At 53.3% G+C, this 16,017-nt stretch overlaps 1 protein-coding gene across 1 annotated transcript in view; it reads left to right on the forward strand.

The window, feature by feature from the left end:
* Window positions 1–15,130, forward strand: part of CDH23 (cadherin related 23) — a 377,990-nt gene extending 362,860 nt beyond the window's left edge. The window contains exons 38-48 of the mRNA XM_055081216.1: window positions 1,320–1,541; window positions 1,833–1,952; window positions 2,608–2,788; window positions 7,450–7,583; window positions 8,155–8,364; window positions 8,920–9,027; window positions 10,416–10,518; window positions 11,843–11,968; window positions 12,703–12,906; window positions 14,419–14,925; window positions 15,000–15,130. Of these exons, the coding sequence (XP_054937191.1) occupies window positions 1,320–1,541; window positions 1,833–1,952; window positions 2,608–2,788; window positions 7,450–7,583; window positions 8,155–8,364; window positions 8,920–9,027; window positions 10,416–10,518; window positions 11,843–11,968; window positions 12,703–12,906; window positions 14,419–14,925; window positions 15,000–15,130 (2,046 nt within the window). The remainder of the gene's footprint in view (window positions 1–1,319; window positions 1,542–1,832; window positions 1,953–2,607; window positions 2,789–7,449; window positions 7,584–8,154; window positions 8,365–8,919; window positions 9,028–10,415; window positions 10,519–11,842; window positions 11,969–12,702; window positions 12,907–14,418; window positions 14,926–14,999) is intronic.
* Window positions 15,131–16,017: the final 887 nt, after the last annotated feature.

Raw genomic sequence — 16,017 nt, forward strand, 5'->3', positions numbered from 1 at the left:
CAGCCTCTGGCAGAACTGCAGTGAGGAAAGGAGGGAGTGAGGGAGAATGCCCCCACCACCTCTCCTCCTGTCTTCTGCCGGGACCTCCCATTGGCCAAACCATCTGGAACCCAGATGGCAAGGGAGCCCAGGTGAGGCAGTCCACAGAGGACATCCTCCCAGGTGGAGAAGCAGAGAAGAGAGGAGGGCAGCCGAGGGACACAGAATACCAGCACATGGCTAATTTCTTTCTTCCATTTATCTCCTCTGCTTGTGAAGTGCCACATCAACCATTTCTCAATGGTTCTTGAGTGCTGCTTGCTGAGTTTCGATTGGCTAAATATTACCTGTGGTCTGATTGGACCAAGCATCAGCCAAAAATGGCCAATCACAAGAGAATATGGAGTGAAATTGTCCTTGCAGTGAGGTCATGCGCTATGAGCTTTTATTTTTCACAGCTCAACAAATTCTGCACGTGTAGTAGCCCCAAACCCAATGTCCTTCCTCTCAAAAATGCTGAAAATAGGCATTGCTTCCATTTACATGAACAATGGGTGAAGCTTAAACTTGTTTTTTGTGATCTGGAAGGAGGCCCAGGGTCAGTAAGGCCCTGGCCCAGTGAAAGCTATGGGCTGGAGAACGAAATTGGGCCATTTGTAGAGACGTGGATGGATCTAGAGACTGTCATACAGAGTGAGGTAAGTCAGAAAGAGAAAAACAAATATCGTATATTAACGCGTATATGTGGAACCTAGAAAAATGGTACAGATGAACCGGTTTGCAGGACAGAAATAGAGACACAGATGTAGAGAACAAACGTATGGACACCAAGGGGGGAAAGTCGCAGAGGGGGGTGGTGTGAAGAATTGGGAGATTGGGATTGATATGTATACACTAATATGTATAAAATGGATAACTAATAAGAACCTGCTGTATAAAAAATAAATAAAATTCAAAAAAATAAAAAGAAGCTATGGGCTGGAGGCAGTTACTGGAGTTCATCTCATATGCCAATTATAATCACTAGATCAGTGTGCTAACAAGGATCCTGAGGTTGCATCTGGCCTCAGCAGTGCCATGATTGATTAGTGATGTCATGGACAATAAGAGTGGTGGTGCAAGTGCCATCTTGGACCTAAGCAGTTACCTAGCTTGGCTTTTGACAGAGCCTCTGTGATTTCCTCTCTCAGCCTGTGACTTCCCTCACTCTCATCCTTCTCCCTTTCCCTCACCATGTTGGATCACACTGAGTAAGTGCAGCCTAGGAATACATCCAGCTGGCTCCACCTCAAACCCTCTAGCCAGCTGACCAAGGAACCTGATCATGCTCTTCTCCATAGGCCACCACCCACGTGTACGTGACCATCGTGGACGAGAACGATAACGCGCCCGTGTTCCAGCAGCCCCACTACGAGATCTTACTGGATGAGGGCCCGGACACAATCAATGCCAGCCTCGTCACCATCCAGGCACTAGACCTGGATGAGGGGCCCAACGGCACAGTTACCTATGCCATCGTTGCAGGCAACATCATCGACACCTTTCACATCAACAGGCACACGGTCAGCGGCTGGTGGCGGGGTCCAGGAAGAGGGTCAGCTGGCCAAAGGGATTGGAGGGGAGCTCAGTGACACCATGGGGGTGGGAGCAGAGCAAAGATGGAGTCCTGGCAGAAACTGGGGGGCAGCCAGTACGGGAGGATGAAAAGGTTGGGTGGGGCCTGGTTTAGAGGACAACAGGGGCTCCCTGTCATGGCCGGGATGTTAGGGCCTACCTCCCTCCTGGGGTGGTCAGAGGGTGCCCCAGACCCACCACCCATTGATCCACCCTCGTCCCCTCTACTTATCCTGCAGGGCGTCATCCGTGCTGCCAAGGAGCTGGACTACGAGATCAGCCATGGCCGCTACACCCTGACCGTCACCGCCACGGACCAGTGTCCCATCTTGTCCCATCGCCTCACCTCTACCACCACGGTGGGTGGGTGGGTAGATGGGACAGAGCCCCAACTTGGGGGTGGGGTAGGACAGGTCACAGAAAGGTCCTGTGGGGAAGCGGGGTTTCCAGGAGAAACGCCTAAATCCACGAGCCCCGTCCTGATCTCAGCAACTCACCCAAACTTGCAGTGTGACCTTGAGGAGGTTACTGAACCTCTCTGTGTGGCTGCAGCTATCAGGTAGATGATGACACCCGCCTTCCTCCCCTTCATGGGAAGAGCACAAACTCCAGTCATACCAACAGGGGTCATGTCCCTGATCTTCCACTTCCTAACTATGTGACTCTGGGCCAGTCACTTAACCTCCCTGAGCTTCACTTTCCTCCCCTGTAAAGGGGGGATAATAAAAAACTGTTTCAGGGTGTGGGAGGAGTAAATGAAACCAGAAGAAAGATGACCATAGTACAGCAATAAACAGAAGTTCATAGCATTATTATTAATAATAATATTATGCCCATAGAGAGACTTTGACAATAACAATAACTTATCCACATGAATAGCTTAAAAAGCCCTCCCACATCCATTAACTAGTATGATTCTTCCGTCATCCTATGAGGCAGGATTATCAGATCCAGTTTACAGATGAACAGGGCTGGCTGGGGTGCAGTCCTGACTAAGTTCACCCATCATCTCAGGTGCTTGTGAACGTGAATGACATCAACGACAATGTGCCCACCTTCCCCAGAGACTATGAGGGACCATTTGATGTCACCGAGGGCCAACCAGGACCCAGAGTGTGGACCTTCCTGGCCCATGACCGGGACTCGGGCCCCAATGGGCAGGTGGAGTACAGCATCGTGGATGGAGACCCTCTGGGTGAGTGGGGCCTGAGCTGGGTGATGGGGGTGGCATGACCCAGTGGGCCTCTCCCCAGCTCCACTCAGGAGCAGGATGAAAAAGGAGGTCTCAGGGCAATTAGCCCCACCATTGTGGGATGGGGCCTCAGTTTCCCCATCCATAAGATGATGAAAATAATCTTCTCCCAGGAATACGGTGAGAACACTCTGAAATCTGGGAGCAGAGGCTGGTAGCCTTGGAAGGTCACAGGCTCCTTTGAGAATCTGATAGAAAACACCCCTGTGTCATACCCAGAGAAAAGGCTCCAGGCAAGAGGAAAGACGAGCATCCTTGCCCCAGACCTTCAGGACCCCCCAAATGCACACATGCAGGGAGCACCCAGATTTCTCTGCACATCTCATCATCCCTTAATAGCCTTCACAACTACCCTGACTGTTCTCCTCAGTTGAAGAGCAGGGCTAGCCTGGCCAGAGCAATTTCTCAGGATAGTTTTTACTCACTTTTGTAGAGTAGGAATCCCAAACTCAAGGCCTACTGGGGCCATGCAGGGAGCACACATGGGAGAAAAGTTCTGGGCGAGAGAACAGGGAGTAGTGGGGGCTGCAGCAGCCACAGCTCCGCTCTTGCCGATTGTGGTCAGGTTGAAATGCAGGGCCCTGGGTTGGGGCAGGGGAGCCCTTCCCATTTTTGAAAGAAATGCTGGAAATCCAAATCTTTGTGAAGCATCCTGATTTTTAATTGAGCACTCAATAAGTATGTATTGAGCATATTTGCTGACCACATTCCAGACGCTGAGGATACAGAATGGTGAAAAACAGATACAAATCCCTGCCCTCATAGAACATACGTTCCAGTTGGAAGATACAGGCCGTGAACATAACTGGTTAAGCAGACGACTTAGTCTGTTGGGAGGTGCTGAGTGCTACGGAGGAATATAAAGCCAGGAGATGGGGAATGCCAGGGTGAAGTCTGCAGTTTTAGAAAGAGTGCTCAAGGAAGACCTGTGCAAGGAGGTGACATTCGAGCAAAGACCTGAAGGAGGTGAGGAATGGGTCATGTGGACATCCAGGGAAGAGCATGACAGACAGAGGGGACAGCAAGGGCAAAGGCCCTGAGGTTGGAGTGTGCCTGGCTCGTTCACAGAGGAGCAAAGAGGCCCAGTGGCTGGCATAAAGCCAGGCAAGGGGAAGAGTAAGACGAGATGAGATCAGAGAGGTAATAGAGACAGATGTTGGGTCTTGTAGGCCATTATGAGGACTTGGCTTTTTCTCCAAGTAACATGGGAACCGTAGGAGGGCTTTGAGCACAGGAGGGATGTGATCTGACTTAGATTTCAACAGGAGCACTCCATTTCCTGAGCTCAGACCAGACCATAGAGGTTAGGGAATGCCTGGTAGGAGCCTGTTGCAGTCACTGGGGCTGGAGATGGTGTAGCTGGGACCAGGGAAGCGGCACCGGAGACCGTGAGAGTTCTGGTATATTTCGTAGACGGCCAACAGGACGTGCTGACTGATTGGATGTGAGATGTAACCTAAAGTCAAGGATGACACCAAGGCTTTGGCCTGAGCAGCCGTGCTGTTAGCAGATGGGAAGAGACTGCAGCAGGAGCAGGAAAGGTGGGGCGGTGGGGAGGAGGGTGAGGTTAGGTTTGAGATGTCAGATAGGCCTTGGATATACAAGCCAGGAGTTCAGGAGAGAGGTCTGCAGTGGAGAGCGGTATTTGGGAGTAGTCACCCCAGAGATACTTAAAGGCATGAGATTAGAGGAGCACACTGACACAGCAGGCAGAGGAGAGGCTATAGAACCTGGGATGAATTTTCAATTAAGAGGCTGAAAACACAGACTCACTTCTGTAGGGCCAGACTTGGAGCCCCTGCTGTCCAGAGCTTGCAGTGGGTCACTCTGTTCTGACGTGTCACCCTTTCATGTCCACAAAGTCCTTTGCCTGGCCAAGCACTGTGCCTTCCTGCTCTGCAACCAGGAGAGCATGGGCCTTTCTCCTGTGCTCTCGTCTCACACACACACACACACACACACACACGCACGCACGCACGCACGCATGCACGCACGCACACACACGCACACACACACACACAGCGTTTGTATCATTTCACGGGAGTCCTGCTCCTGTTCGGGAGGATGCCAAAGTCTGCTTGACAGGTGGGTGCTGGGTGGGCAGCTGAGCCCCTCCCAGGAAGGGACCCTCTCTGCGCCCGCCTCCAGGGTGCAGGGCTCACACTCATGCCCAGCAGACTGCAGACTGCTCCCTGCCACGGGCCTTTGCAGTCCTGAGCAGAACCTGCCAGGTTAAGTGCACACAGGATCGGGGCCAGCCTAGGAACTTGCGGCCTCATAGGGGCAGGCAGAGAGGCAGGCCCCTGGGGGAGTGAGAGGGGCCAGGAGTTTCCCCAGGCTGACCCGGCCTGGGGCTCCCTCCCCCTGGAAAGGAAGAGTAGACATTCACAGCCCAAAGATAACTTGGGGATCACCGAACACTGCCCCCACTGCAGAGGAGATAAGCGGAGGCCGGGCGGGGTGAGAAGGATGAGCTAGTGCTGTGCTGGAGTGGCTCGCACAGGCCACGACCTCCACTCCCCACCTCTCTCCTCACCTCTGGGTTCCCTGACACCATGTCGGTAATTTGAAAAACTGACAAACACTATAAATCAGGGCTGTTTTCCTGGAAAGCCAGTTTAGCAACACCACGGGTGAAAGGATGTACTCCAAGCCACCTGGCTTCAAGGTCACCTTCCCACCACTGCAGCCTGAACCTGGAGGGGGCTCCTGCTGGTGGGAAGACGTCAGGGCTGCCTGGGCTCTTATAAGCCCCACTAAGCTGCGAAGAGACACGTGGTCAAAGAACAGTTGGGAGGACTTCCCTGGTGGCGCAGTGGTTAGGAATCCGCCTGCCAATGCAGGGGGCACGGGTTCGAGCCCTGGTCCGGGAAGATCCCACATGCCGCAGAGCAACTAAGCCCGTGCGCCACAACTACTGAGCCTGTGCTCTAGAGCCCGCAAGCCACAACTACTGAAGCCCGCGTGCCTAGAGCCCGTGCTCCGCAACAAGAAAAGCCACCGCAATGAGAAGCCCACGCACCGCAACGAAGAGTAGCCCCCGCTCAACACAACTAGAGAAAGCCCGCGCACAGCAGTGAAGACCCAACGCGGCCAAAAAAAAAAAAAAAAAAAAAAAAAAGGTTGGGAAATAGGCCATGTCACTTGCGCCTCTTCCTCTCTATCCCGGCCTTCTCAGAACCTCCAGCGGCCCTTTCTGGTCAGGTCCACTCATTGGACCACCTTCTTACATCCTCATCTTCCGTGTAAGCCCCCAGCTCCTTCACAGGGCTGCCTGGGCTCCCTTTCAGGATGCCCCTAATGATACAAAGAGCTGCCGTGGGTCCAGCATACACAAGGTGAACTGGGCCTTGTCCGGTACCAGCACAGCCCTGCTATGGTACCTCTTTATTAGCCCATTTTTCAGATGAGAACATCAAGGCGAGATTTAATCACATGCCCAACGGCACAAAGGAGCGAAGTCAGCATCGCAGACCGGGATATGACTGATGGGAAGCCTCTGCTTTTAACCCTCTATCTCCAGAAGGAGTGGAGTGTTGGGGGTTTCAGGCCCCGGGGCAAGCTGCTGAGGAGGGCATTTTGCTGTTTGGGGGCCTTTGACCTGCCTACCTCCCCCACTGAGCTGACCTTGTGGGGGTCTAGCCTGGGCCCAGCCCCCAGCACCTCAGGCCTGCTCCCCTGAGCCTTCGGAACCTCTTCCCTTCCATCAACGGGGTGGTTCGCTTCGGAGAGAAGGCAGCTGGCCATCTGCTTGCACATGGCCAGGGGCTGAGACAGGGCTGGGAAACCCCTGGAAAGGGAATCCCCTGTTCTTTGGAGACCTTGGATTATCAGTCTCAGGAAATCCTGCTTCAAGTGGCTTCCGCCCCTCTAAGCAGGGTGTAGCCCATAGGACCACTGGGAGCGGAAGGGCTGGTGGGAAATCCCAGCTGCAGGTGGGCCGCAGAGGGGCTGTTTTGGTAAATCAGAGCCGTAGGAGCTGGGGGCAGGGAGTTGTGAGGTAGGATGTGCAGGCAGAGAAAATTGCTGGGGAGCTTGGGCCTCTGTCCTTGCTGCACCCTTGCGTGCTGTGTGTCTCTGAGCGAGTCATCGCCCCACTCTAAGCCTTTTCCCCCAGATGTCAAAAGGGAAAGTGAAGGAAGTAACTTTCTCACTGTTCCCAGTTCCTGGGGGAGTGCAGAGAGATGATCCCCTCTTGCTCACGCTCTCCCCTCCTCCCTCATTCATCTTCCCTCACTTTCCTCAGCCCCCTGAGCGCTCCTATCCAACTGGGACCCCCCTCGCTCCCCTGTCATCTGCCCCTCTGCTCTTCTCCTCCACACACCCCCCCCTCCCCGTTCTTACCCCTCCCACCCTGGTCATCTCTGAGGGGTAAGTCCCATGGATGTAGTGAGCTGAGATGCAGAGCTCTAGGTTTGAGTCTGGGTTCTATTGTTTACTTGCTATGGGGGCTCCAACAAGTCATTACCCTTCTCTCCCGTTTCATTTTCCAAAGGACACGGGCTGGTGAGTAAGGCTCACTAGAGGAAGCAGGGAAAGGCCTGGGCTCTCCACCACTCTTGGCCATTCTCAGCTAACCCTGGCTTCTCCTGGGTGACACCCAGGGGAGTTTGTGATCTCTCCCGTGGAAGGGGTGCTGCGGGTCCGGAAGGATGTGGAGCTGGACCGGGAGACCACTGCTTTCTACAACCTGACCATCTGTGCTCGAGACAGGGGGGTGCCCCCGCTCAGCTCCACGGTGAGTCTGGGGGCCCCATTCCACTGGCTTCACCCCCCTGCCCCCTGAACTCTCCATAGAGACTCCTATAAACGCTGCCACCTTTGTGCCCATAGCAGCCTTAGGCTGCTCTGGAGCCAGTCCAGGCCCTCAGGGCCCCTAACAGACCTGCAAGTGCCTCGTGAGGCTCACCCGCGGAGGCTGGACCTGGGGCCTGGCAGCCACGGCCACACACAGCTCCCTGGGGAGGCTGTGCTGTCAGCCAGGCCTCTGCACCTGTCACTCTGCCATTTCCAGCCCGCCTCTGCCTCTATTTTTCCTCCTTCCCTCTTATCCTCGTTTTCATCCGCTTACCTTTTTTGTTATCACTTTCTTGGGCTTTTCCTCTTTCTTCCCCACGACGAGCTGCACCTTTCCTTCCTCTGTTACCACCGCTTTGCTATCCCGCTCCACCTGCCTCCTCCTCGCCTCTTCCGCGGCCGCCATGTCCACCATCCCGTTCTCTGCCTCCCCTCTCTCCTCCATCTCCCCCGCGCCCCCTTTTCTCCTGGTCCTTCTCCTTCACTTCCTCCTCTTCCCCGACGTGCCCCAGATGCTGGTGGGGATCCGGGTGCTGGACATCAACGACAACGACCCTGTGCTGCTGAACCTACCCATGAACATCACCATCAGCGAGAACATCCCCGTCTCCAGCTTCGTCGCCCATATCCTGGCCAGCGACGCTGACAGCGGGTGCAACGCCCTCCTCACCTTCAACATCACTGCAGGCAACCGAGAGCGCGCCTTCTCCATCAACGCCACGGTAGGGCTGGGTCTGACCCCAGGGAAGCCCCCAGGATTTTTCCTGAGAAACAGGACCCTGCCCTAGGGGCTTTTCTACTCTGCTGTCTGGGCTTCTGTTGGTTCCACTTCCTCCTCAAGTCTCTACCCTCCACTGGGATGTGGGGTCTCTGTGGGAAGCATGGAATCTAGGATTCCTAGGTGAGCCACTTCTGGGGTCCCTGTCACCCCATGGCTTGTCGTGTGCAGGGATGGGACCAGAGCTTCGGTACCACTGGGTTTGTACCAAGATGCACCAAGAAGTCCTCACTTGACCTCTTGGAGTGTTACCGGCTGCTGTCACCATGGGGTCCTCAGAGGGACCATCCCTTTCAGGCAGCAATACCTGGGCATTGGTGGGTCACTCTTGCTCTGGCAAGGCTCTGCTGATCCGTTTTGGTCCTTCTAGACCATATCTTTGGTGGTTTAGGGAGATCATTCACGGCCATTCCTACAGGCAGAGCCATTGGGCCTCTGTGGGCCAGAGCCCAAAGTAGGGGACAGGTCATTGCTCAGCTCACCAGCCTCTACATCCCAGACAGGGATCGTCACTGTGAACCGGCCCCTGGACCGCGAGCGGATCCCGGAATACAAGCTGACCATTTCCGTGAAGGACAACCCAGAGAATCCACGCATAGCCAGGAGGGTAAGGCTGGAGGGCCTAGTGGGGAGCAGGGCTGGTGCTGGATGTACCCAGGCGGCATGGCCCCGGGGGTTAGATGCACAGGTCTTGGAGTAAGCAAGTGCTGGCTTCAAACCCCACTTCTGCCTGTGTCGGTGGGTCTGTGGCTTTGGCAAGTCATTGTCTCTCAGCCTCCACTTTCTCTTCTGCCAAATGGAGACACACCTACCCCAGAATCGTGGAGAGGACTTGGAGCCAATATCTGTCAAGTCCTCGGCACGGTGCCTGGCACATGGCAAACACTCAGTAAATGCCAGCTACCGTCTTTTCTCCCCAAACCACCGATACTTGGGCACACACGACAGTGGTGTCGGGTGGCAGTGGGGGGACACACGTACACAAGCACGTACTCTGGAGTTCTGAAAGGGTTGCGTTTTCCAGGTGGCTTTTCCCTCAAAAGCCAAAAAGTTGGCTCTCTTTACTAAGAGGAAGTGGGTATTGCAAAGCAAACAGTCCATTTGGGGGTAGGAATCAGCCCTCTTCCCAGCCCATGAGATGAGCCTAGGTCTGGCTCATCTCAGCTCTGCTTCTGACTAGTTGTATGGCTCAGCCCTTTCTGGGCCTCAGTTTCTGCATCTGTACAGGCCGAGGACACTTCAGGCTGGAGGTGCAGGCCACTGGCGTCTCTCATCCTGTGGTCTTCCCCTTCCTTCCTTCTCTCACGTCCTCCCTCCTTCTTTTCTCTCCCTCTATCACTCCCCCTCCTCTGCCTGTCCTTCAGGAGGGCCTGGGTCATCCTGGAAAGCAGCAGCATTGGGTGGTGGGAATCCGGAAGCTTGGAGGCTGGTCGCCGCTCCGCTGCTAACTTACCACGCGGCTGTGAATAGTCACTCCCCTCTCTGGGCCTTGGGTCTCCCACCTCTGCAGTGGAGAAGCATCCGGGGCACTGGGAGGTTCTAAGAGATAGGATAACTGTGGTTTTTGAAAGGTATGAAGTGCAGCACTGGGTGGAAGTTTGGATGAACTCTGACCGAGGCACCAGGCCAGCCAGGAGGGTCTGGAAACTAAGACTCATCTTCCTTGACTCCATGAGATGGAACGTGATCGAGTACCCTTTACCTCCCTTCTCCTGTGAACTTCACAACATCTCTGCGAGGGACTTAAGATCCCCATTTGTCAGATTGGAAAACGGGGGCCCAGATAGAGGGAAAGATTTGCCCAAGACCACCCTGTGAGCTGCTAGCACAGCAGAGGCTTGAGCCACAGGTCTCCGGACCCGTGGCGGGGGCTTTTCTATCATCTACCTCTCCGCCTTGACCCCCGCCCTCCTTCCAAGTCCTCCTCCCACTGGAGCGCTTTGCTAGAACATGGCCCACAACCTGTCCCCCCCGCCCCCGTCGTGCCTCCCACAGGATTTTGACGTGCTGCTGATCTTTCTTGCGGATGAGAACGACAACCACCCCCTCTTTACTGAGAGCACCTACCACGCGGAGGTGATGGAGAATTCTCCTGCTGGTAGGTGCTGGGCCCACCTGGGGACTCCTGCCGCTGCCAGGCACCACCGGGGCCCCAGATGCCTGAGGGACCTCCCTTGTGCCTGGTGGGGGCCCAGCTGAGGCCTGGCTGAACACAGACCTGGCACGTGCAGAAGGGTGTGGAGGGGAGAAAGGGGCACAGCTCCGAAGGGCTGGTGGGCCAGGGCTGCCAGGCCTCTTAGGGGCCACCAAAGAGGCCACAGGTCTGGTTGGATGTGGTCATTGGTCTCCAAGGCTGTCTGAGAACAGCACCCCCTGCCCCTCCTCGAGGGGCATTAAGATGTAAGGACTACCCAGGAGGGGGATAAGCCTACTCCTCCCTGCTCCCTCCACTCCAGGAGCATAGGGCACCCTAGAGGCTTCTGAAAGCTCAGGGAGCATCTGTAATCACAGGTGGGGGGCCGGGGCCCCTCATAGGTCAGTGTGGCCCTTTCCCCACATGCATGCACCGAGCAGCCTCACCTCCCTTCAAAGGGACAGAATCTCCTCTTCACTGTCTCCCCAGGGGAGTCCCCTCACTCCTCCTCCAGCCTCCCCCGTAGCTTGGATTCTAAGTCGGAAAGGGATGAGCTGAGATACTCCTTGTCTCTGGCCGGGTGTCTCCCCTGAAGGAATTTGAATCTTAAAACTGCCTGTGTATATGCTCACATGTGTGCCAATGCACGTCCATGTAAGGTATATGTGTGGGCTTACACATGTGCACAGTCACACACAGACACCTGGGTGCCTGCACAGTGCACCCCGTGTGCAAAGATGCCCACCTGCAGAGGCAGACAAGCGCACAACCTGGGGACTCCCAGGCCTGCAAGTGCTACAGTGTGAGTGCTCGTGGCCGTGTGAACACGGAGTCCTGCACGCACATAAGGGTTCCTAGCCATGTATAGTCGGACAGCTGTTAGAGCATTGTGGACATACATGCGTGGACAGACTGGGCTGGGGGTGCATACCTAGACAGGGCCCCCACGTAGGGAGGGGACGTCAGGGAGCCCCCAGACCCTCCCTCGGAGTGGCCAGCCTCAAAGGCTGCTGGGAAGGCAGGCGTGCTCCGGGCGGGCCGGAGGGGCTTGCTCACCACTGTTGTGTTTTCTCCCCAGCAGGGCTTTGAGGCCGCTCCCCAGGCATCTGCGTCAGTCTGCCAAGGCTGCCGCAGCCCGGCCCAGGGTCTCCCACCCCGTCCACTTCACCTCCCTCCCTCCCTCCCTCTCATCCATCGTCAGCCATGGCTCACCGGGACTGGGTGGGGAGGGGGAGGGGCAGGCGGGGGGCCAGGTCGGCCCTGCAGTGACCCCTCTCCCCCGGCCCAGGGACCCCCCTGACGGTGCTCAATGGGCCCATCCTGGCCCTGGATGCAGACCTGGATGTCTACGCCGTGGTGACCTACCAGCTGCTGGGTACCCAGAGCGGGCTCTTTGATATTGACAACAGCACCGGTGAGGCCTCTGCACCACCCCAGCTCTCCCACCCTGGCTCCGAGTCCTCCTGCTAGGGTGACCCCACTGCTAGATCGAGGGTCTCCTTTCTCAGTGCTGGATCCAGGCTCTCCATAGAGACCCCATTCCTCACAATCCCCATCTTACAGTTGGATTAGGCCACCCGGGGGCCGGGTAGGAGGAACCAGGAAGACGCTTGGGGTCAACAGAAGGGACCTGCTGGTGCATAAGCTCTCAGGCTCGGCAGAGAGCCCCCCCAAACCCACTCCCCCATCTCCCCTTCCCCAGCCCGGAGGATGGGGCTCCTAGTCTGCCAGAGGAAGCCAACGGTCTGTCCTCAAACCAGACCCAAAGCTCCCCAGAGACTGCGTTACATCAGTCCTGTCCTGGCCGATTTAGTGACAGGTGACAAGGAGGGATATACTAGCACCTCTCTCAGAAGAGCTGGTCAATCCTCCAGCCTGGGTCATTCATCCCAGGTGGGACTCAGGAGAATTGCAGAGGGCACCTGGGGAAGGGACAGTCACGGAACACTGGCACCTACGGGACCTCCCTAAACAATGGTTGTTGAGCCTTTGGGGAAGAAAGTCATTGGGTTGCCTTCTCTGCTCCTCTTTCACATCTGTCCCCGTCAAGCCTTATCTTTCCCTGTCCCTTCCCTGTTGGTTCTCACGCGGTCTCCCACTGCATCTCTTTTCCTTTGTATCTCCCCGGCTGGTGGCGCTGGGTGCCAGGAGTGGTGACGGTGAGGTCAGGTGTCACCATTGACCGGGAGGCCTTCTCACCCGCCGTCCTGGAGCTACTGCTGCTGGCTGAGGACATTGGGCTGCTCAACGGCACAGCCGACCTGCTCGTCACCATCCTGGATGACAATGACAACTGGCCCACCTTTAGCCCTGCCTCCCTCACTGTCCACCTGCTGGAGAACTGCCCACCAGGTACGCAGGGGCAGGCCCCAGGCCCCAGCCCCCAGGCAGGAGCTGGCTGGTGGTCTGTGGGGATTGGAGGCAGAAGTCACGTCCAGCAGGGAGAAGGATGGGCAGCAGGGGGGCGTGGAGAGGGAGTCACGAACCCCAAGTGCCCCTCACCTCCCTTCTTGGACCCACAGCGTCTTGTCTGCAAAATGAGATTATTAAGATATGTTCCGTCCGTGTTCCTGGATGGAAAAACTGTTTTAAAATCAAAATAGGATTAAGATGATTCCCATCAAAATCAAACATGATTGGGGAGATAAATTTGATTCTAATGGTCATCTGGAAGGAAAAGGACATTTTGAAAAATAAGTATAATAAAGCCAGATTTGTCTTACCAGATATTTATAACATATTACCAAACTACAGTATTTAAAACCACGTGATATGAACACAAGACTCTGGGACAAAGTAGCCCAGCAACAGATACCGGTAAATTATACGGGATGTAATATGCGATAAAGGAAACAATGAAACCAATAGTGACAACTATTTCGTGTGCAAAACATCCCTTCTTATTTAGTCTAGATTCTCACCGCATATCAGACACCGAAAAGAAACCCAAAGACATCCTAAAGGAACTGTAAAAGAGTATAAAACATTAAAAAATAAAAGAAGACACTTCGGGTGAATATTTATCTGATTTCGGGATAAGAAGGTTCTAAGCATATAAGAAACAGAAGAACGTCAAAAAGGAAAAATACTAAATTTTGGTGCATATGAATTTTAAACTTCTTTACATCATATAATTATAACCAGTATCGAAAGGCAAACCACAAACTGAAAAAAAAAAAAAGGTATTTGTCACAAGTTATCATAATTATATAATTTCTATAAATTGACAAAAATGGGCAAAGGACAAAGGCCAACACTTTGCAGAAGAGAAGATGCAACTGATCATTAAATTATTAAAAACTGTTCGGTCTCACAAATAAAGAATGCAAAATAAAATAGGATACCATTTTCCTAGAAAATTGCAAACATGCAAAAGGCATAGAAGACAGATGCTTATTTACAAAGTCAAAATAGACTCACAGACTTTGAAATCAAATTTATGGTTACCAAAGGGGAAAGGCGGGGGGCGGGGAGGGATAAATTAGGAGTTTGGGATTAACAGATGCATACCACTATGTAAAATAGACAAACAACAAGGACCTATATTCAATATCCTGTAATAACCTATAACGTAGATGAATCTGAAAAAGAATACATATACGTATACGTATCTCGAAATATACACCTGAATCGCTTTGCTGTACACCTGAAACTAACACAACATTGTAAATCAGCTATACTTCAATTAAAAATAAATAAATTTAAAAAGAAAGTGGGCTTTATATATAGCAATAAAAACAAAGATAGATGCTGGCAAGGCTATGATGGGAAGAAGCCCTTGTGAACCGCCAAGAAAAGTATCTCGGCGTGATGTTTTCAGAAGAAGCCACTGTGCTCAGCTGCTTCCCATTCCCACCCCCACAGGATTCTCAGTCCTTCAGGTCACAGCCACAGATGAGGACAGTGGCCTCAATGCGGAGCTCGTCTACCGAATAGAAGCTGGGGCTCAGGACCGCTTCATCATCCACCCAGTCACTGGTGTCATACGTGTCGGCAATGTCACCATTGACAGGGAGGAGCAGGAATCCTATAGGCTGACAGTGGTGGCCACCGACCGGGGCACCGTCCCTCTCTCGGGCACAGCCATCATCACTATCCTTATCGATGACATCAATGACTCCCGCCCTGAGTTCCTCAACCCCATCCAGACGGTGAGCGTGCTGGAGTCAGCTGAGCCAGGCACGGTCATTGCCAACGTCACCGCCATCGACCGTGACCTCAACCCTAAGCTGGAGTACCACATCATCAGCATCGTGGCCAAGGACGACACTGACCTCCTGGTGCCCGACCAGGAGGACGCCTTTGCCGTGAATATCAACACAGGTACAAGGGCCTGCTCCCCTCCAGCCTTCCTCCTGACTCGCTGCCCCAGTCTCCTGGCTCTCTGCTTTCTCCCTTACCCTCCTCCTCTCTGTTCTCTCGCTCTGTTCCTCCCTATCCCTCAGCTGCTCCTTTCTCCTCTCGTTTCCCCACTATTGACAGCACATCCTTCCCTCTCTTTGCCATCTCTCCCCTGGCTCTTTCCCTCTCTCCCTTCTCTGTTCCTTCTCCCTTGACCAGCTCCCTCTCTGTCTGATTCTCTTACTCTACGAGTATATGAGAGTGCCCATGTCACCACACTCTTGACAGCATTAGATATTACACAGTTTTCGTGTTTGTAATTTCATAGGTAAATGGCACCTTGTTTTAATATGTATTTCTTTAATAACCGGGTGGTTGAACACTTTCTTTGTATATATCCGGGCCATTTAAGTTGTCTCTAACTTTCATATATATGTGTATAATACAGAAAAAAATATATAATATATATACACACACATACGTATTTCTATATTACATATGTGTGTGTATACCCTTAATGATTTTCTTACACTATCACAAAACAAAGGGAACTGTGGCTTATCTTTCATGATTTATGCAGCTTATTATAATTTTGATGGTTTTACCATTTTTCCAAAAGTTCAGTGTTTTTGCTCCTTTGGGGAGTTAAGGAGGGGACATGGGACAAACTTACAGGTGTCCTTCTTGGAAGGCCCAGAGGAGTGACAGAAAAACTAACATGGCTATGAAAAAATGCTAAAAAATCATTGTTATTCAGAGAAATGCATAGTAAAACATCAGTGAGATATTGGTTTTCCGTATGTGATTAGCAGACATTAGGATGCTGGACAGTATTCAGTATTGGTGACAATGTGGGGACATCCTATGCTGCTGTAGGAATTTTGACTAATTTCACATCTAGACAGCAATCCAACACAAAGTACACTCATACCCCATGACCCAGCAATTCTGTTCCTGGGTATATGTCCCAAGGAAATTCTCAGGTCGATAATGGGACTATCTGAGGATGTTCACTGCAGTGTTATTGGTGACAGGAGCTTGGAGGCAACCAAGGCATCCATCCCTGGGATGTTGGAGAGTAAAATGTGGTGGGTGCGCATCATGGGATACCAGGAAGCTGTT

This window comes from Physeter macrocephalus, chromosome 20 (genome assembly GCF_002837175.3).
Source record: "Physeter macrocephalus isolate SW-GA chromosome 20, ASM283717v5, whole genome shotgun sequence".
NCBI classification, from domain to species: Eukaryota; Metazoa; Chordata; class Mammalia; order Artiodactyla; family Physeteridae; genus Physeter; species Physeter macrocephalus.